Raw genomic sequence first — 15967 nt, 5'->3', positions numbered from 1 at the left:
GTTTGATTGTAAAATAAATATCCTGCATCACGTGATGAAGGCGAAACTGACAGGCAGACTTAACTCGAATTTCTTGTTTTTTCATCTCCTGATATTGAAACATGACGGAATTGTTAAGAATTAAAAAAAATGAATGGCCACCCAAAAATAGACACTGTTGAATAGAATCGAGTTGCAGCGTTTAGGGTTTAAAAATGTAACTTTTCGGGTGAAGCGGGCTGGTTCATTGCCTTCCTACATCACGTGATGAAGGCGGAAGTGCCTATTTGACGTCCGTATTTTTATATTTGATTCAAATAGACTTTGATGTCAAATATGATTTAAAGAACAAAAATAAAATTAAGACTCCTCTGGCTCGGAGCAACTTGCAGAGTCGGGATTTAAAACTTCTGGTGTAGCGGGAAGTTTGAAAGACTTCCTGCATCACGTGACTATTGAGGAAGCGTTTGACGAAGGTCATTCCTGGACTCTACTGTAGTTTGTTTATGTTTTGTTTTGGTCCCGCCGGTGTGAAAACATGACGGAATTATTGCTTAAGATTAAAAACAGCGTGCCAGCCAAACAGAAGACGACTTTGACTCAGAGCGACATGCAGTCTTGGGGCTTAAAAGGTAACTTTTGAGAGCTTACCAGCGGCAAGTTTCAGTTAGTTCATCAAACTCAAAAGTCATGTTTTCACGCCCCCTCCAATATGGCGTTCGTGTCATTTTAGTGTGTGCTCTTGAAAACAAACAGGGATCCAGCTGCGGGCCTACCAGCTGGATGGCGTCCAGTGGCTGACGCAGTGCCTGAAGAACCAGCAGGGATGCATCCTGGGAGATGAGATGGGCTTGGGAAAAACTTGTCAGGTTCGAGACTATATGAACCTGTGGTTACCCCACCATGTTGTGTGGGTCACATATCCTTGATTTGTGTTCGCTCTGCAATGTTGTGTCACGCACGTTTGCCCCTCCAGACCATCTCCCTGCTGGTGTATATGTCAGGCGCTCTTGATGCCAATGGTCCATTTTTGGTCCTTAGTCCGCTCTCTGTCATGGAGAACTGGAGGAATGAGTTGGAACGGTAAAGGCGTTCAAGTCCAGTATCGTGATATAATCATGTCTGCTTGTAAAAGTCTTGCCATGTTTGTTTGTTTTTTTTTCCAGTTTTGCACCATTTCTGAATGTGCTTTGCTACAAGGGAGACAAGGACAGACGGGCCGAGATTCAAGGGGATGCGCAGGACTTCCACGTTCTGCTCACCACATACGAGGTCTGTCTGTGCATGGAGTGGATTTATATTTGTGTTGATGCTTATGTTTAAAAAAATAAAAATCAATAAATAATCCCCTGTTTTTCAGCTCTGTCTCAAAGATGCTTTCTTCCTAAAACGGTGAGTGTCTTCTCAAGAATTCAAAAATGATTGGATTCAGAGGATAGTCATTTATCCAGTGCACTCGTTTTTTTTTTATGTGTTCTAAATCTTACATTTTTATTATTTTGTTAATGGATTGTTAAGAATTAGGGTTGCTGATTGTCTTGGAAGGATGGAGGTAAAAAAAAAAAAGAACATTTCCCATTGAATTACAAAAATATTCATCAAGTGTCATTAAATCTTCCATTTATCTTATCATGCAGGAACAATTTACCAACAAATGAAGAACAATATAATGTAGTTTTCATAATATGACCAACTACGTATATGTATGTAAAAATAACTATTAATACATTAATTTCCCCATAGTCGATTGAATTTTTTACAAAGATTTTTCTGGTGGTGGAAAACAATTCAGTGTTAGAAATTCAAATTGAAACTCAGTAATTCACACTTAAAGTCACAAATCCAAATGTCAAAACTCACATTCAGACATTCAAATTCCATCCATCCATTTTCAACACCGCTTATCCTGGTTAGGGTCGCGGGACGCCGGAGCCTATCCCAGCTGACTTCGGGCGAAAGGCGGACTACACCCTGAACTGGTCGCCAGTCAGTCGCAGGGCACATATAGACACGGACAACCATTCGCACGCACATTCACACCGTCACTGAGTGGGAACTGACTCCAACTCAGATTTCACAAATGCTTCCGTGCGCATCCTAAAGTTGAGGTGTTGATCTTGATGAAAACCGTAAGTCACCAACTTCCCCACTAGTTAGCGCGTCCCTCATCTTAATTTCTCTTTCATCAGTTTGGAACATAAGCCAGTGGTTCTCCAAGTTTTTACATCGAGTACCCACCTCAAAAATAATACTTACTCTAAATACTCTAAACACCATAATGACCAATATTAAATGAAGTGTTCGTCAAAAACTCCTAAAAAGTATTTACTGTGAGTCACCTCACAATAGCCGCCTAAATATAGAAAATAAAAAGAAACACTTCAATGGTTCAATGAAAAATGTATTGCACATAAAAGTAACAAAAAAAAAAAAGGTAGTTCAACATTTTTTAGAAACAGTCAATGAATATATGGTCATGTATTGTAAAGTTAAATACAACTGAAGTGTACTTCAAAAATGGACTGTACATGAAAAGTAAAAATATGTAATAATTCTAATATGTCTTGTTGAATTTCATGTTTCAATGTGAATTGTATTTGTATTTAACTTAGTGATTCCTTTACCTACCACTAGAGGGAGGCCGCATACCACAAGTGGTACTCGTACCACACCTGGAGAATCACTGCGCTAAGCATCCATCCATCCATTTTCTGAGCCGATTATCCTCACTAGCGTCGCGGGCGTGCTGGAGCCTATCCCAGCTATTTTCACGTTTAATTTTCTTAACATTGTGTTGTTGCTGCCGTCCCCCCGCAGGTGGAAGTGGAAGGTGCTGGTCGTGGACGAAGCTCACCGCCTCAAGAACCAGAACTCTCTGCTACGTAAGACCCTGACTAAGGTACTGAGTGGCATCATATTCATCATCATCATCGTCCTTGTCATTATCGTCTTCGCTCCCGCTAATGGCTTCATGTGCAGTTCTCAGTGGACTTCCGGGTTCTGCTGACCGGCACGCCCATCCAGAACAACCTACAGGAGCTCCACTCCCTGCTGAGTTTCATCCAGCCCGCCGTCTTCTCGGCGGATGATGCCGACGGCTTTGCTCGCTCTTTTGCAGATGTGCGGAGTCAACCTGCACTCGGTATGACATTTTTCCTCCGAGGGTCACATACAAAAAAAAAAGTGATGTTTTTTTTTTTTTTTTTTCATAATTTACATAAGCAACTTCAAGCTTCTTCAAAACTACCAAGCATTCAATATGTTTTTGGAGTTTAACCCTTAAAGTGCCAGTTTTATTATTGGAATCCATTTTCTATACCGCTTATCCTCATTGGGGTCGCTGGACTATTTGAATTATTAATATAATTGCTAAAAAAGAACAAACTTTATTACCGTAATTTTGTGTGTATAATGCGCACCCATGTATAATACGCACTCTCAAAGTTGACCTCAAAATTCAGGAAAACCCTTCTGCCCATGTATAATGCATTTTTACAATGCATGATTTTGCTTCTACCCATATGATGCAAACAGGAAGTATTATCTGTATTTTGTTAGTTTTTTTTCAAAGAATTATTCTGAAGTTAAACACTTTATTTGAACACATAATACTTTCTTTAATTTACTTGCTGTTATTTTGAAATTCACTGCCCTACTTTTATTTAGTAAATTAGAAAACAGACAGTTGTGCTCATATGTTTGATTACCCCGGTAGAATTTGTAAGATGGGTACAATTATTTAAAGAAAACATGAAGGACGGTGATACACATTTAATTTTATTTTAATGGGATCCAAATTAAACGGTCAAGCATTTCAGAAAAGCAATATCATTAAACAAAACATAACCATTAAGAAATTAACGATGGTTGTTGTTCAGTCATCAGTCATAGTTATTAAAAAACACAATAGTTCACAAATTCTGCCAGGGTACGTAAACTTATGAGAACAACTGTACATATATGCAGTCATACGTACCCCGGTCATATTGGAATGAAAGTAGAGGCTACACCTTTTTTATTACCACTAGGTGGCAGTGGCATTTTGGAATAAAAATGTACAGCTTTTTCATAACCACTAGATGGTGGCATACATTTATAAAATGTGAATGCTTTTATTTGCCCCTACACCTATGTATAAAGCGCACTATTGCCTTTTGACCATTTTTTGGGGGAACATTTTTTCGCATTATACACGAAAAATGACGGAACAATAAAATGTTGTTGTACGCAGGCTCCCTCTAGTGGTATGCAAACGAATCACTGAATTAAATGGTCAAAGTGCATAATGTTACAATGAATTAAATTTGTGATAAACCAGCAAAGCACCGTTCAGTTGTATTGAACTTTCAAGCGTATTTAATATTGATAAATATGGCCGCACTTGGAGAGCTAAGTATTTTTTTTAAGCGGCACTTGATGTTAAAAGTTTGAGAACCTCTGTTCTACAAACAAGTGCGGCTGTCACGGAGTATTTGTCGGCCCCCAGCTGCCGAGCTCCAGAGCGTCCTGGAGCCCTTCCTGCTCCGCCGGGTCAAGTCGGAGGTGGCGGTCGACCTGCCCAAGAAGACGGAAGTGGTGGTGTACCACGGCATGTCGGCGCTGCAGAAGAAATACTACAAAGCCCTCCTGATGAAGGATGTCGGTGAGAGTGGTTTTCAGCCTATTTCACTATAAGGAGCTCTATTTGTCCAATAACATGACAGAAACATAACATATGGCCATAAAACACATCATACTGCCCAAAGATTCAGATTTCTAAATGTATTAAAGTATGGCGATAGCTAGAAATGTGTTTTGCTCGTCGAAGTTGGCTGCAACAGGTTCTGCTCTGACCAACCAATCGGGATGGGAAAAAATGCTGATGTCATCAGGGACCAGTTCTTTGGTCCTGCGAGGATTCATCTGAAATCTTGACTGGCTAAAGAAACAGTCGCAAATTAAATACAGTTGAAGTTACATGAAACAGCGCTACTGATTCGGAAGGCCCCGGGCAACTTAGATTGCCGTGGCGACACATAGAGGCTGAAATCTGATTGGAGGAAAATATACGAAGTTCAAAGACAAATACTGGGAGCATTAGAGCTAACAAAAACATCACGAAATGACGAAAATCGACTTTTGGGAATAAATGAATACAATTTCATGGAACAAATATTAGAATCTAAGTTGTAAAAGTAGGTTGGTGCTTCTGATAGTGTTTAGGTCCTAACACAACGCTGTTGGAGATGTGAGCATCGCGTGTTCAATTTCACATCACTCACTCACCTGCTAACAATGTATTTATTTTTAAAAAAGAGGCTTTTGGCAGCGACCAGAGCAACAAGACCCGTCTGCTGAACATCCTGATCCAGCTGAGGAAGTGTGTCGACCACCCGTATCTGTTCGACGGTAAGGAACTTCAGCTCACTTCAGGTGCCACATCCAAAGTCCTGGTTGGGGATTCAGCATTTATTTGTTCTCCTCACTCAGGAGTGGAGCCCGAACCGTTTGAGATGGGGGAACATCTGATTGAAGCAAGCGGGAAACTCTGCCTCCTCGACAACATGTTGGCCTACCTGCAACAAGGGCGAGTTACTTTGTGGTTACCCGGCGCCGATGATAGTGGCTCAGAAAATGCAGAATACAATCAATAAGGAATATCATTCAGCGAGAGAGAAATAATAATTACAAATTCAGTGAAATAAATGAAAATTCAGTCAAGTAAATAAAAACCTGACTCAATGAATAAAAATGTCATTAAATATATGAGTTCCTTTTCAAAAAGCAAAAAGTCACGCAATGTCACAAAATAACAAAACAGATAACTAAACAGTAAATAAATGACTAAACCATCCATCCATCCATTTTCTGTACCGCTTATCGGCACTAGTATAAAAAAAAATGAATGAAATGAAACAGCGTTTACAAGAAGAAGCAGTGACAAGTGAATAATTACAAATTCAATTAAATATGAAGTCCATTAGTTGCATGCGTAATAATGCCGTTAAATTAGTACAAATGTGTGTGAGTTGTAAGATTCGACGTAATAAATACATTTTGCCATTCAAGAAATAAAAAGGTAATTAAAGAAATCATGTTTTTAATCAAAGGACACATCCAATGCAATATATAAAACTCAATTAAATAAAACAAAAATAAGTTGTGATTAAGTGAATAATTACGAATTAAATTAAGTAAAATGCCATTAAGTAAATAAAAATGACATTAAATAAATAAAAACATATCTAAGTACATAACAAATACATTAGAAAGTTTACATCACAAATAGACATCATTAAATAAATAAATGTCATTAAAGAAGTCAAAATCTATTTCAACATTCAAAATTCCATGAAATATAACTGCAATTAAAAAGTAGTCAAAAGTAAATAATTATGTATTTGATTCAATAAAAATGCCATTACATAAATAAAAATGTAACTAACGTAATATATCAATTTAACTGTAACATTTAATGAAAAAATGGAAATACAGTAATTGAAAAATGTCATGAAATAATTGGTCAGTGTTATTCTTAATTACAATGTTTCTTTTAATATTGTTATATTGTATGCATTATAATAATAAAAGAAAATTTGATAAATAAGAATGTCATTCAAATCATCAAAATGTATTTTAACAAAGAACACATTCATTAAAAAATTATATGAATAAAAATGCCGTTAAATAAAGACAATAACAAATCTCTTTTGTAAATTCAATGAAACAATAAGTAATCCATTAAATCATCAAAATTCAATGAAATAAATAAAAATGTCAATAAATCTCTAATAAATCCATAACATTTTTGAACCTTCAATGAATTAAATGAATATGTAGTCATCAAAAAATGAAGTCAATAAATAATTGTTCAATATAGTTATCGAGTATTCCGTTTCACAATTTTGGCCAATTTGATTGCTTCCCATTTTTATGAATTCACATTTTTATGATCAATTGAACCCAGATAACATCGTATTGAATTAAAAAAATTCCACATGTCGTGTTTTTTGGGGCTTTCAGCGGCCATCGTGTTCTGCTCTTCTCCCAGATGACCAGGATGCTGGACATTCTTCAGGACTACATGGAGTACAGAGGTTAGGCGTGATGTTCAAAGGTGTACCTAATGTTGCGTCTGCAACAAAAGGCCTACTTTTCCGCGCAGGTTTCAGCTACGAGCGTCTGGACGGCTCGGTCCGCGGCGAGGAACGGAACCTGGCGGTGAAGCACTTCAGCAGCAAGGACGTGTTCGTCTTCCTGCTCAGCACCAAAGCAGGTGAACTCGCCCGCTCTTCAGATCTTGCATCTTCAGCTAAAACGTGGGGAGTGTGTGTGTGTGTGTGTGGGTGTGTGTGTGTGTGTGTGTGTGTGTGTGTGTGTGTGTGTGTATGTGTATGTGTGTGTGTGAGAGAGAGAGAGAGAGAGAGAGGAAAGAGAGAGCCTGATGACAGCAGATAAGAGCTGTGGCAGGATGACGCTCACCGGTGAAAACAAGGCCATCGCGCTGTGCGAAAGCAGCCGCATACAAACTTGACTTCCTGTCACTTGCCTGATAGCTTTTGGCCTTCAAGCCCATCCGCCGCACATGCGACTCGAAGTAGAAAGTCAATACTTAGGCTGATTTACTTTAGCTTAGTCTTCTATGCTAAGCTAACACTAGCGTCGAGCCAGCGGCCGGCTGTGCGTTTGGTACTCGGGCCTTCAGTGGGCACTGAGCCGGCTTAATCCCCTTACTATCACCTCGCAATTAATGGTAAATAAACCATCAACACCATACAAAAACGCAATATAAGAGCACGCAACTGTGCCATGTACATCATCACAATCAATATTTGCCTCATAAATAAATGAAGAGAACCACTGCAAGATTATCAGTTTCTCAAATTTTGTGAAATTTTAAGTAAAAGGAACATTTTTGTTTTATACTACAAACTACTGACAACATAAATCCCAAATTCCATGTACAAATCTAGCTATAGAAATGTATTTACAGAAAATGAAAAATGGTCAAAATAACAAAAAAAGGTCCAGTGTGCTTCTGGTCTCAATTCTTTTTCAAGAGATTTTTCATATTTGTTAAAACATCAATTTTATATTTTGATAATATGCTTTTACATTTTTATGAACTTAAAATGTTGTTTATTAAAGGTATGTTTGATATTTTTTAATTCGTTTTTTAAAATACATATGCTATGTATTGATTAATGTTATTATTATTATTATTATTATTCGGAAAACTAACATTTATATGCGCAGGAGGCGTTGGCTTGAACCTGACAGCCGCGGACACGGTCATCTTCATGGACAGCGACTTCAACCCTCAAAACGACCTGCAGGCGGCCGCGCGCTGCCACCGGATTGGCCAGCGCAGGTGCCCACCACAAACACGCACCCACGCGCCGATGTCATCATTTATCATCAGTGGTGGGAAGTAACCAAGAATAAATACTTTGTTACTGTGTCCAAGTAGATATTTCAGCTATCTGTACTTGAGTACTTATTTTTTTCTGGTGACTTTTCACTTGCAGTCCCTGCATTTGCACTTTCTACTTGTTACTTTGTCGAAATAGGCTGGTGGCTTTTTTTCACCTTCTGCGGATGTGGACACAAAGTAAAGAAAGGCGGAGGTAGAGAGAGGAAAATTCAACCGTGGTTGCGATCGTGATTGATTCATTGAGATTTTGGGGTCTTATAAGGGAACAGATTTGTAGAAGCAAGATATTACCCATCAATGGCCTTATTTAAGAGAATTGTTTGTTGTGGCTACAAGAATGCATTGTCTTGCACTTGCCTAAAAAGCACTACTAGCTTGTAGTGTTCTAAAACTCTCCGTCTAAACTGAAAAACACATACAAATATAGCTTTGTTTTGTGACTCAACATCATTAGCACAAATAAAACAGGAATTGTATAAACGTTTTAATTATAAAAAAGTGTTCTTTTTTGCACAAAAAAAAAAAAAAAAAAAAAAAAAAAAAGAGTACAACCTCATAAAGGTTGTACTTTTTTTTTTTTTTTTTTTTTTTTTTTTTTTCTCTTCTTCTTCTTCTTCTACCCTTAAGTAAAGAAGTTGAATTATTTTATTTTATTTGTATTTTTTTTTTTTAAATCTTGGTCGCAGGCCGGTGAAGGTGGTCCGCCTGCTGGCCAGAGACACGGTGGAGGAGATCATGTACTCCCGCGCCATCGCCAAGCTGGAGCTCACCAACGCGGTGAAACCGACGTACGACTTTCTCATTAATTCAGATGCACACAACTGACAAAACTTTTGAGACACACCTCCTAATCAGTTGGTGAACGAAGCAGAGGTTGGACTAGACCCCGTGAATGGTAATTCTGGGGTGGAGTCTAAACATATCTGATTTCCAGTATCGAGAACATAGCAAATTTGAGTGGAAGTGTGACTTTTGGGGTAGTTTATCGCGGCCAAAAGAAAAAAGCCTGCTGGGTAGTAAGCGCATTCGAGAGGTCCAGAAAACGTTGACCTGTCTGATTTAAACTGTTCAGTTCCAACAAACTACAAATAAAAACAACTAAAAGTTCCTACAACGTTTTGTGGAAATTTATCAGGGCCAAAAGAAGAGCCTACTTTAGGGTCATATCTTTGGGAGGTCCAGGAGCGTTTGGGGTAGAAATGTGTCTGCTTGTAACCTTTTAATTCAAGGAACTACAAGTAATACGAATTAAAAGTTCTTGGAACTTTTTCTTTGGGGGTGGGGGGGGCGACTTTTTGGGTCATTTATTGGGGCCAAAAGAGTACTTTTGCTTGGTGGGGTATTTTTCAGAGATCAGGAAACTTTGGAGGTGAGCATATTTGATTCCAACCATTTACTTCCAGGGACGACAAGTAACAATAACAAAAAGTTGCTGGAACTTTAGGTGCAAATGTTACTTTTTGAGGGCCAAAAGAAGACCCTACTTTATGCGTTTATGATTTGAACTTTTGAGTTCGGAGTCCATTTTAAAATGTTGTTGACATATCAAAATGTTATTGCATTCAGTACCTAAAGCGATTGTCTGGCGCGCCATCTCGAGCTTAAGGTTAAACAATTGACCTGTGGTGACAGCACCTGTTTAACGTCTGCTCCTCCCAGGCGGCGGCGGCGGCGCTGGCGCTCGCCTTCCCCAACAGGAAGCGGCGTCCTCTCACCGAGGAGGAGCTGGAGCTACGGCGGCGGAAGCGCGAGGAGGCGGCGGCCAAGCGGGCCAAATATGAGGCGGACGCCAAGAGGAAGCAGGAGGAGACCAAGTACAAGAAAAAGTAAAAGATCTGTCAGTTAGTGCAGTCTTTCCTAAACTTTGCTGAGCCGAGGCACATATTTTACATTTCAATAAATAAATTATTATTATGAATTCAATTAATAAAAAAATCTAATGGCAACCCACCAAACAAAAATGTCCCCCAAAAAAACTGAATACACAAGATAATTGTAGCTTCTGCCATCTTGTGGAGGAGCATTGAATTGTTCTGCCTGTCACTAAACATCGCTAGCATAGATTTAGTTAAAGAAAGATATTTTATTTGTTGGACAGTAAACCCTTGTTTATCGCGGGTGATACGTGCGAGAACCAACAACGATAGGTGAAAAGCCGCAATATAAAAAGACCTTTTTTCTTAAACATATAATTTAGCTTTGCCCACGTTCTTTGATACATTTAATCGGATTAGAACACACTTAAACCTCATGAACCACTCTTTTTAAAATATCGCATAGCACCTGCTGTCACGCTCTCGCTTGCAGTTTACGAATAAGAGGCAACGCGTGCTTGCGTCAAGCTTTTCATTAGTCACTCCCGCTGTTCCCAAGCTTACTGTAAAACTGAAACATAAAACAAAACGACAGTTAAACATCGTATATTTAAACACCAAAATGTTTAACCAAACCATATGATTTCGTCCAATTTTGTCCGCTAGCTAATGCTGACATATAAAGCAACATTAGCGTAGCGTTACTGTTATGGGCATTATTAACCTTCAAACAACGGCGACTTCAACACACACGGTGAAGTAACACATACAAACGGAGCATACAGTAATACTCAGGCGTATATTCATACTTTGTACTGGAGGTTACAATAGTTGGGGCCCTTCTCTGCCTCTTCTTCTCGGTACTGCACCGCTTCCATTAGACCTCGGTGCTGGCAAGGCGTGCAACTTGCTTACTGTAAAAGGTCGCTTCCAACTTTTGTGGGAACAGTTTTGGGAAGTTCCTCTTCTGTTCCCAGTCACAAAGAAAGAACCATAACAAAATCGGCGATATCATCGTTTAGTGCGATATGGCGAGAGTAATTTTCCGACCAGTTAAGTGAAATTGGACAATTTCCCTTGGCACATCAAACTGTTTGGAAATCACAGAGTTAGCGGACCGGTTGAGGTTGTCCCGTCTTGTCGTCAACGCGGGCGTGTGGTTCCGCGATTAGGATGGCGTGGTGGGCGTCGAGCGGCTACAGGTCCTGCTGCCTGAAGCCCGCGCACAGCGAGGAAGACGAAGAGGAGGAAGAGGAGGAGGACGTCGGCAGCGTGAGCTCGGCGGACTCGGATAGCGGCGCCATCCGCTACGTCCTGGGAGACGTGACGCATGCTCACGCCGCACGCGGGGACGCCATCATCGTGCACTGTGTTGGTATGTAGTGTGGTATCGGTCGTTTGAAACAAACAGTGTATGGTTGCGGAATAAATATTTACACTTCATGTTTTGTCATTTTCATCCTATTATATGAATAGTTGGATGCCTGCAATGAATGAGTGAACGCTAAACTTGCGTTGCCGCTTTTAGATGACTCGGGCCGCTGGGGGAAGGGAGGCTTGTTCACTGCGCTGGAGGTGCGGTCGGATGAACCCCGCCGGCGGTACGAGCTGGCGGGTGAGATGAAAGGTAAAAAAGAGTAAAAAATGCCACGGGATGAAGTCAGAGGTTAAATCAGAACCGTTAGCATACAGGAAGCTGCCCGGAGGTGCGAACGTGAGTGCGAACGGTTGTTTGTTTACGTGTGCCCTGCGATTGGCTGGCGAGCAGGTCAGGGTGCACCCCGCCTCCTGACCCCGCCCCCTGCCCGATGATAGCTGGGATAGGCTCCGGCACTCCCGTGACCCTTGTGAGGATAAGCGGCTCAGAAAATGGATGGATGGATAAAATGTTATTCAAATGTTGTGATGTAATATTGACACCACGACAGTTACACGTTGTGGTCACGTTTAACAAAGCAGAGGTTTTCCACTTTTTGAAAGTTGTCTTAAAATGTGGTACATTTGATGAATGTGGCCTTAAAAGGCAAATATTATCCTAAAAAGTGTTCATTTATTGTTATATGATACTGCAAACATATTGTCCACGCCTAGTGGTCTCATTGTTTGAAGAAGAGGTCTTAAAGAGTCTTACATTTGCTTCCTTACACCTGTGTGTCCCCTTATTACACTGCCTGTAAAAGCTTACTCTGTGTATTATTATTTTTTTGAACAGACTTGGATCTCGCAAGCGTGCTGTTTTTTCCCATCGATGACAAACAGTCCCGACTGGACGGGAACGATCACGTAGGTTCCGAGCATTTACTCGTGACGTACGTGTGGCTTCCTCCCCCGATTACCGTTGTGATACGGCCAGCTCGCGGCGGCCATCGCATTCTTCTCTGGTACGCGTTGAACGTCTTCCGCTCCCTCCTCAGGTGGCCCTCATCGTCGCGCAGCGGCGAGACAAGGCCAACAAGTTGTCGGGCATCTTTCTGACGGCGCTGGACGAAGGCCTGAAGAAGATTTACGCCGCCGCCAAACGGAATCAAGGTGGAAATGCAGCCCGATAAATCCAAGCGCACGCGACAAGCCACTTCATTAGGTGCGCTGTAAGGAGATTAAATACAAGAGCAGTATGAACAATTCTTGATAAGTGCAATGTCACTCAAATTATGTTAATTAGTTATGATTATACAAGAAAAAAGTAACATTCCCAAAATTAAGTCATATTTTTCAGGTTACTCTAAAGTTTGAAAGAATTGTTTATTTTTTTTTTAACAAGAAAAGTAAGTAAAGTACGATTTTTAAGTTTAAATTCTTATTTTTTTCAAGAAAGTTATAAAAATTCAAGAACAGTTTAATAACTTTATTTTTTTTTGCAATAATAAAAAAGTAGTCCATTTTTTTCCAAAGTTGAAATGTACATTTTTAATAAGACAATAATACATTATATTAAGTGATATAGAGTTTAAAAAAAATATTTTTATGATGTGTTGTATTTTTAGGAAAGAGAGATTTTTTTTTTTAAGATTGTTTTTAAATGGACCTTTTATGAGAATGAAGTCATAGTGTTAAGACGATAAAGTTGAATTTATTTGAAGAAACATATATTAAGTTTTTTTTTTAAAAGAATAAAGTCATATTTTTCAAGATTCTCAAGTTGGTTTTTGTATTTTTGTTCAAGAAAAAATGGTAATATTACAAGAATAACCCTATTTATTTTAATTTTAATTGAATTCATTTTTGTTTTTGTTTTTAATAAAACAATAATTCCATATTTATTAATTTTTTTGTCTGTGTAGTTGTGGGCTGTGAGCGTACAGATACGTCTGTCACAGCTGTTGCCGGGCCGGCACGTCTTACCTAATATTTTCCGATTCCGCAGGTTTGTGTAACATTGTAAATCTGCGAGAAAGCTGCCGTTTGTGGTCGCAGCACTTTTTCTTAACGGTTAGACTTGACGGACGGGATATGCTGGAACATTCCGCCTGTTACCGCAGCGACACTGGAATGCGTACTCAAAGATGACACGGCTCGCCGATGCTTTAGTAGCAGGCAGGAAGGACGATGATTGGACAACGCGCCATTTGCCTTTTCCTTTCTCTTTGTCATGCAGCGAGCGTGCACCTGCCTCGCATCGGCCACGCTACCGAGGGCTTCAACTGGTACGGCACGGAGCGTCTGATCAGGAAACATCTGGCTTCCAGAGGCATCCCCACCTTCATGTATCCTCTTTTGGCAGCCAGTCTCAACCACACTGTGCAGCCATTATGTCCCTGTATTCGGGGTGGGAAAGCTACTTTTATGGCCCCCGAGAGAGTTTGATCTGGCCCGTTGTGCAATTGTAAAAATAAGTAGATTTTTTTTTTTTTTTTTTTTTTTTTTTTTTTTGCCATGTATTTTTTTTAAGAACTTTTTTTTGCTTAATATTTTTTTTATTACATAGTTTTTCATTGAATTTATCTTTTGATTTTTTTTGTATTTTTTTAATATTTTGTAGTTTTATTTTTCTGTCAAGTATTATTTATGTATTTATTTGCCTTTTTGCTTGTATTTTATTTTGGCATTGTATTGTTATTTTCTTGTCATTTATTTTGTTTGTTTGGTATTTATTCCCAGTAATAATTTTATTTTATTCATTGTTTTCTACTTTCTTTTTTTTTTTTTTTACTTTATTATACCTATTTTTGTGTGAAAAGTTGTTTCCTCCCCTTGTATTTAGGGGTTTTTCCTCTATTTTCTATTTCCATTTTTGCGTTCCTTCTTCCTTCAACCTGGGTGACAGATACTATCACAGTCGCGGCGCCAAAAACCCGCTCGCCGCTGCCTCGGCGTCCTCGCCGGAAGCGCAGACGCGCAGCTCGGCCGCCGGCGCCGCGGAAGCGCAAGGGGCGGGCCCGTCCGCCCCCGGGGGCCCTCGGACCTCCCCCGAGCTGCCGTCTTTCATGAGGGGGGTCCACGTCTTTTTCTACAACCTGACGGCAACGGACCGAAAGAGGCTGGCACGCTACCTCGTCACATATCCTTGACAACCGCCATTTGTGCACAATCGAAAATAAACACAGGCGAAATAATAGAGGGTGCCCCAAATGTCACGATACACTTAATTTTTGCAATACCCGGCATGGCTAAAAAGAAAACGTGGGTGGGTTGCATCCGGCGTAAAAACTGACAAACAAATCATGCACGTGACTCACTGAGAGAAGCCGACAGTCGCGACAACAGCTAGAAATAATACGTCGATAATCAGATAATTCATGTTGTTGGCGCCTCTGCTAGTTATTAAGAATAATCGTCACCTTCAGCAGCAGTAGTGGTAAACGGAATAACTAGATTTGATCTGATGTCTGAAAATAAATCACAGCACGGCACAATTAAGCAAGCGACACTTGCGTGCACGTCGTCCTATAATTAATGCGTCTCACCCGTTGTTGCATGCTTATTCTATATTATTATTAGAATTCTATGGTACTCCACCACCTTGCACAAAATGAATAAACAGATCACTGGAACACATCAAGAACTCGTCAACGAATCGGTCCCACCTCTTGTAGGCCACAATTCACAATCGAAGGCCCAGGAACGCAAGGAAATAAGTCATACGCTATTAAATATACAATTTCAAGCGCACACCCGAGTGAGGACGTATCTGAAGCTTCTTCCGAACTCACATTTTGGCTCGCGACCCAAAAAAACACCAAAATGGGGCACGCGGCGGCTCATAGCTGGAAAAATTTGGGGCACTCGGGAGTTGAGGTACTGAGTGGATACAGTGGACCCCCGTTATCTGCAGGGGGATAGGGACCGGGCCCGACCGCGAAAAGCGGTAATGTGCGTGGAAAACAACTTGATTCCCGCGAATAACGGGGGGGGGGGATAAGTTCCCCCCAAAAATCTGCAAATAAGCGAATCCGCAAACGCCAAACTGCGAATATGCAGTATGGTGTAAAGGGGGGTGTGGCTTAAGTTCCCTTAGCTTCAGTGCACCTATGATGGCGACGAGGAAGAGACGATGAGCGGCGAGGTCACCCACGTCGTCGCCGAGGTGGAGCACGAGCTCCGCTCTCAGGTGAGCCAGCAACTTTTCTTTTTTGGCCTCTCTGGCGAAATCCGGCGTAGACGTTAACGTGACCATTCGGGACGTCCTCGCGCCAGGAGCTGCGGGAGCTGACGCGCCGCTACGATCGGGCCGTGCCGGTGCGCAAGGCCTGGCTGGAGGCCTGCTTCTCGCGACAGAGGCGAGTCCGCAGCGCGTCCTTCGCACACGTGCTCGCATAACACT

General features: G+C 40.6%; 1 protein-coding gene across 1 annotated transcript; it reads left to right on the top strand.

The window, feature by feature from the left end:
- Window positions 1-425: 425 nt before the first annotated feature.
- On the top strand, window positions 426-15966 carry chd1l (chromodomain helicase DNA binding protein 1-like). The gene is made up of 24 exons (XM_061684211.1): window positions 426-611; window positions 736-848; window positions 956-1062; window positions 1146-1251; window positions 1340-1371; window positions 2797-2878; window positions 2959-3121; window positions 4466-4621; window positions 5275-5367; window positions 5449-5545; window positions 6982-7055; window positions 7124-7234; window positions 8215-8329; window positions 9079-9180; window positions 9743-9761; window positions 10052-10218; window positions 11379-11581; window positions 11735-11833; window positions 12419-12489; window positions 12621-12735; window positions 13802-13910; window positions 14471-14699; window positions 15668-15754; window positions 15841-15966. The coding sequence occupies exons 1-24, from the start codon at window positions 518-520 to the stop codon at window positions 15961-15963; spliced, it is 2667 nt and encodes an 888-aa protein (XP_061540195.1). The 5' UTR covers window positions 426-517; the 3' UTR covers window positions 15964-15966.
- Window position 15967: the final 1 nt, after the last annotated feature.

Source organism: Phycodurus eques, chromosome 8 (assembly GCF_024500275.1).
Source record: "Phycodurus eques isolate BA_2022a chromosome 8, UOR_Pequ_1.1, whole genome shotgun sequence".
Lineage (NCBI taxonomy): Eukaryota > Metazoa > Chordata > Actinopteri > Syngnathiformes > Syngnathidae > Phycodurus > Phycodurus eques.
This window is presented reverse-complemented; position numbering and strand designations above follow the sequence as displayed.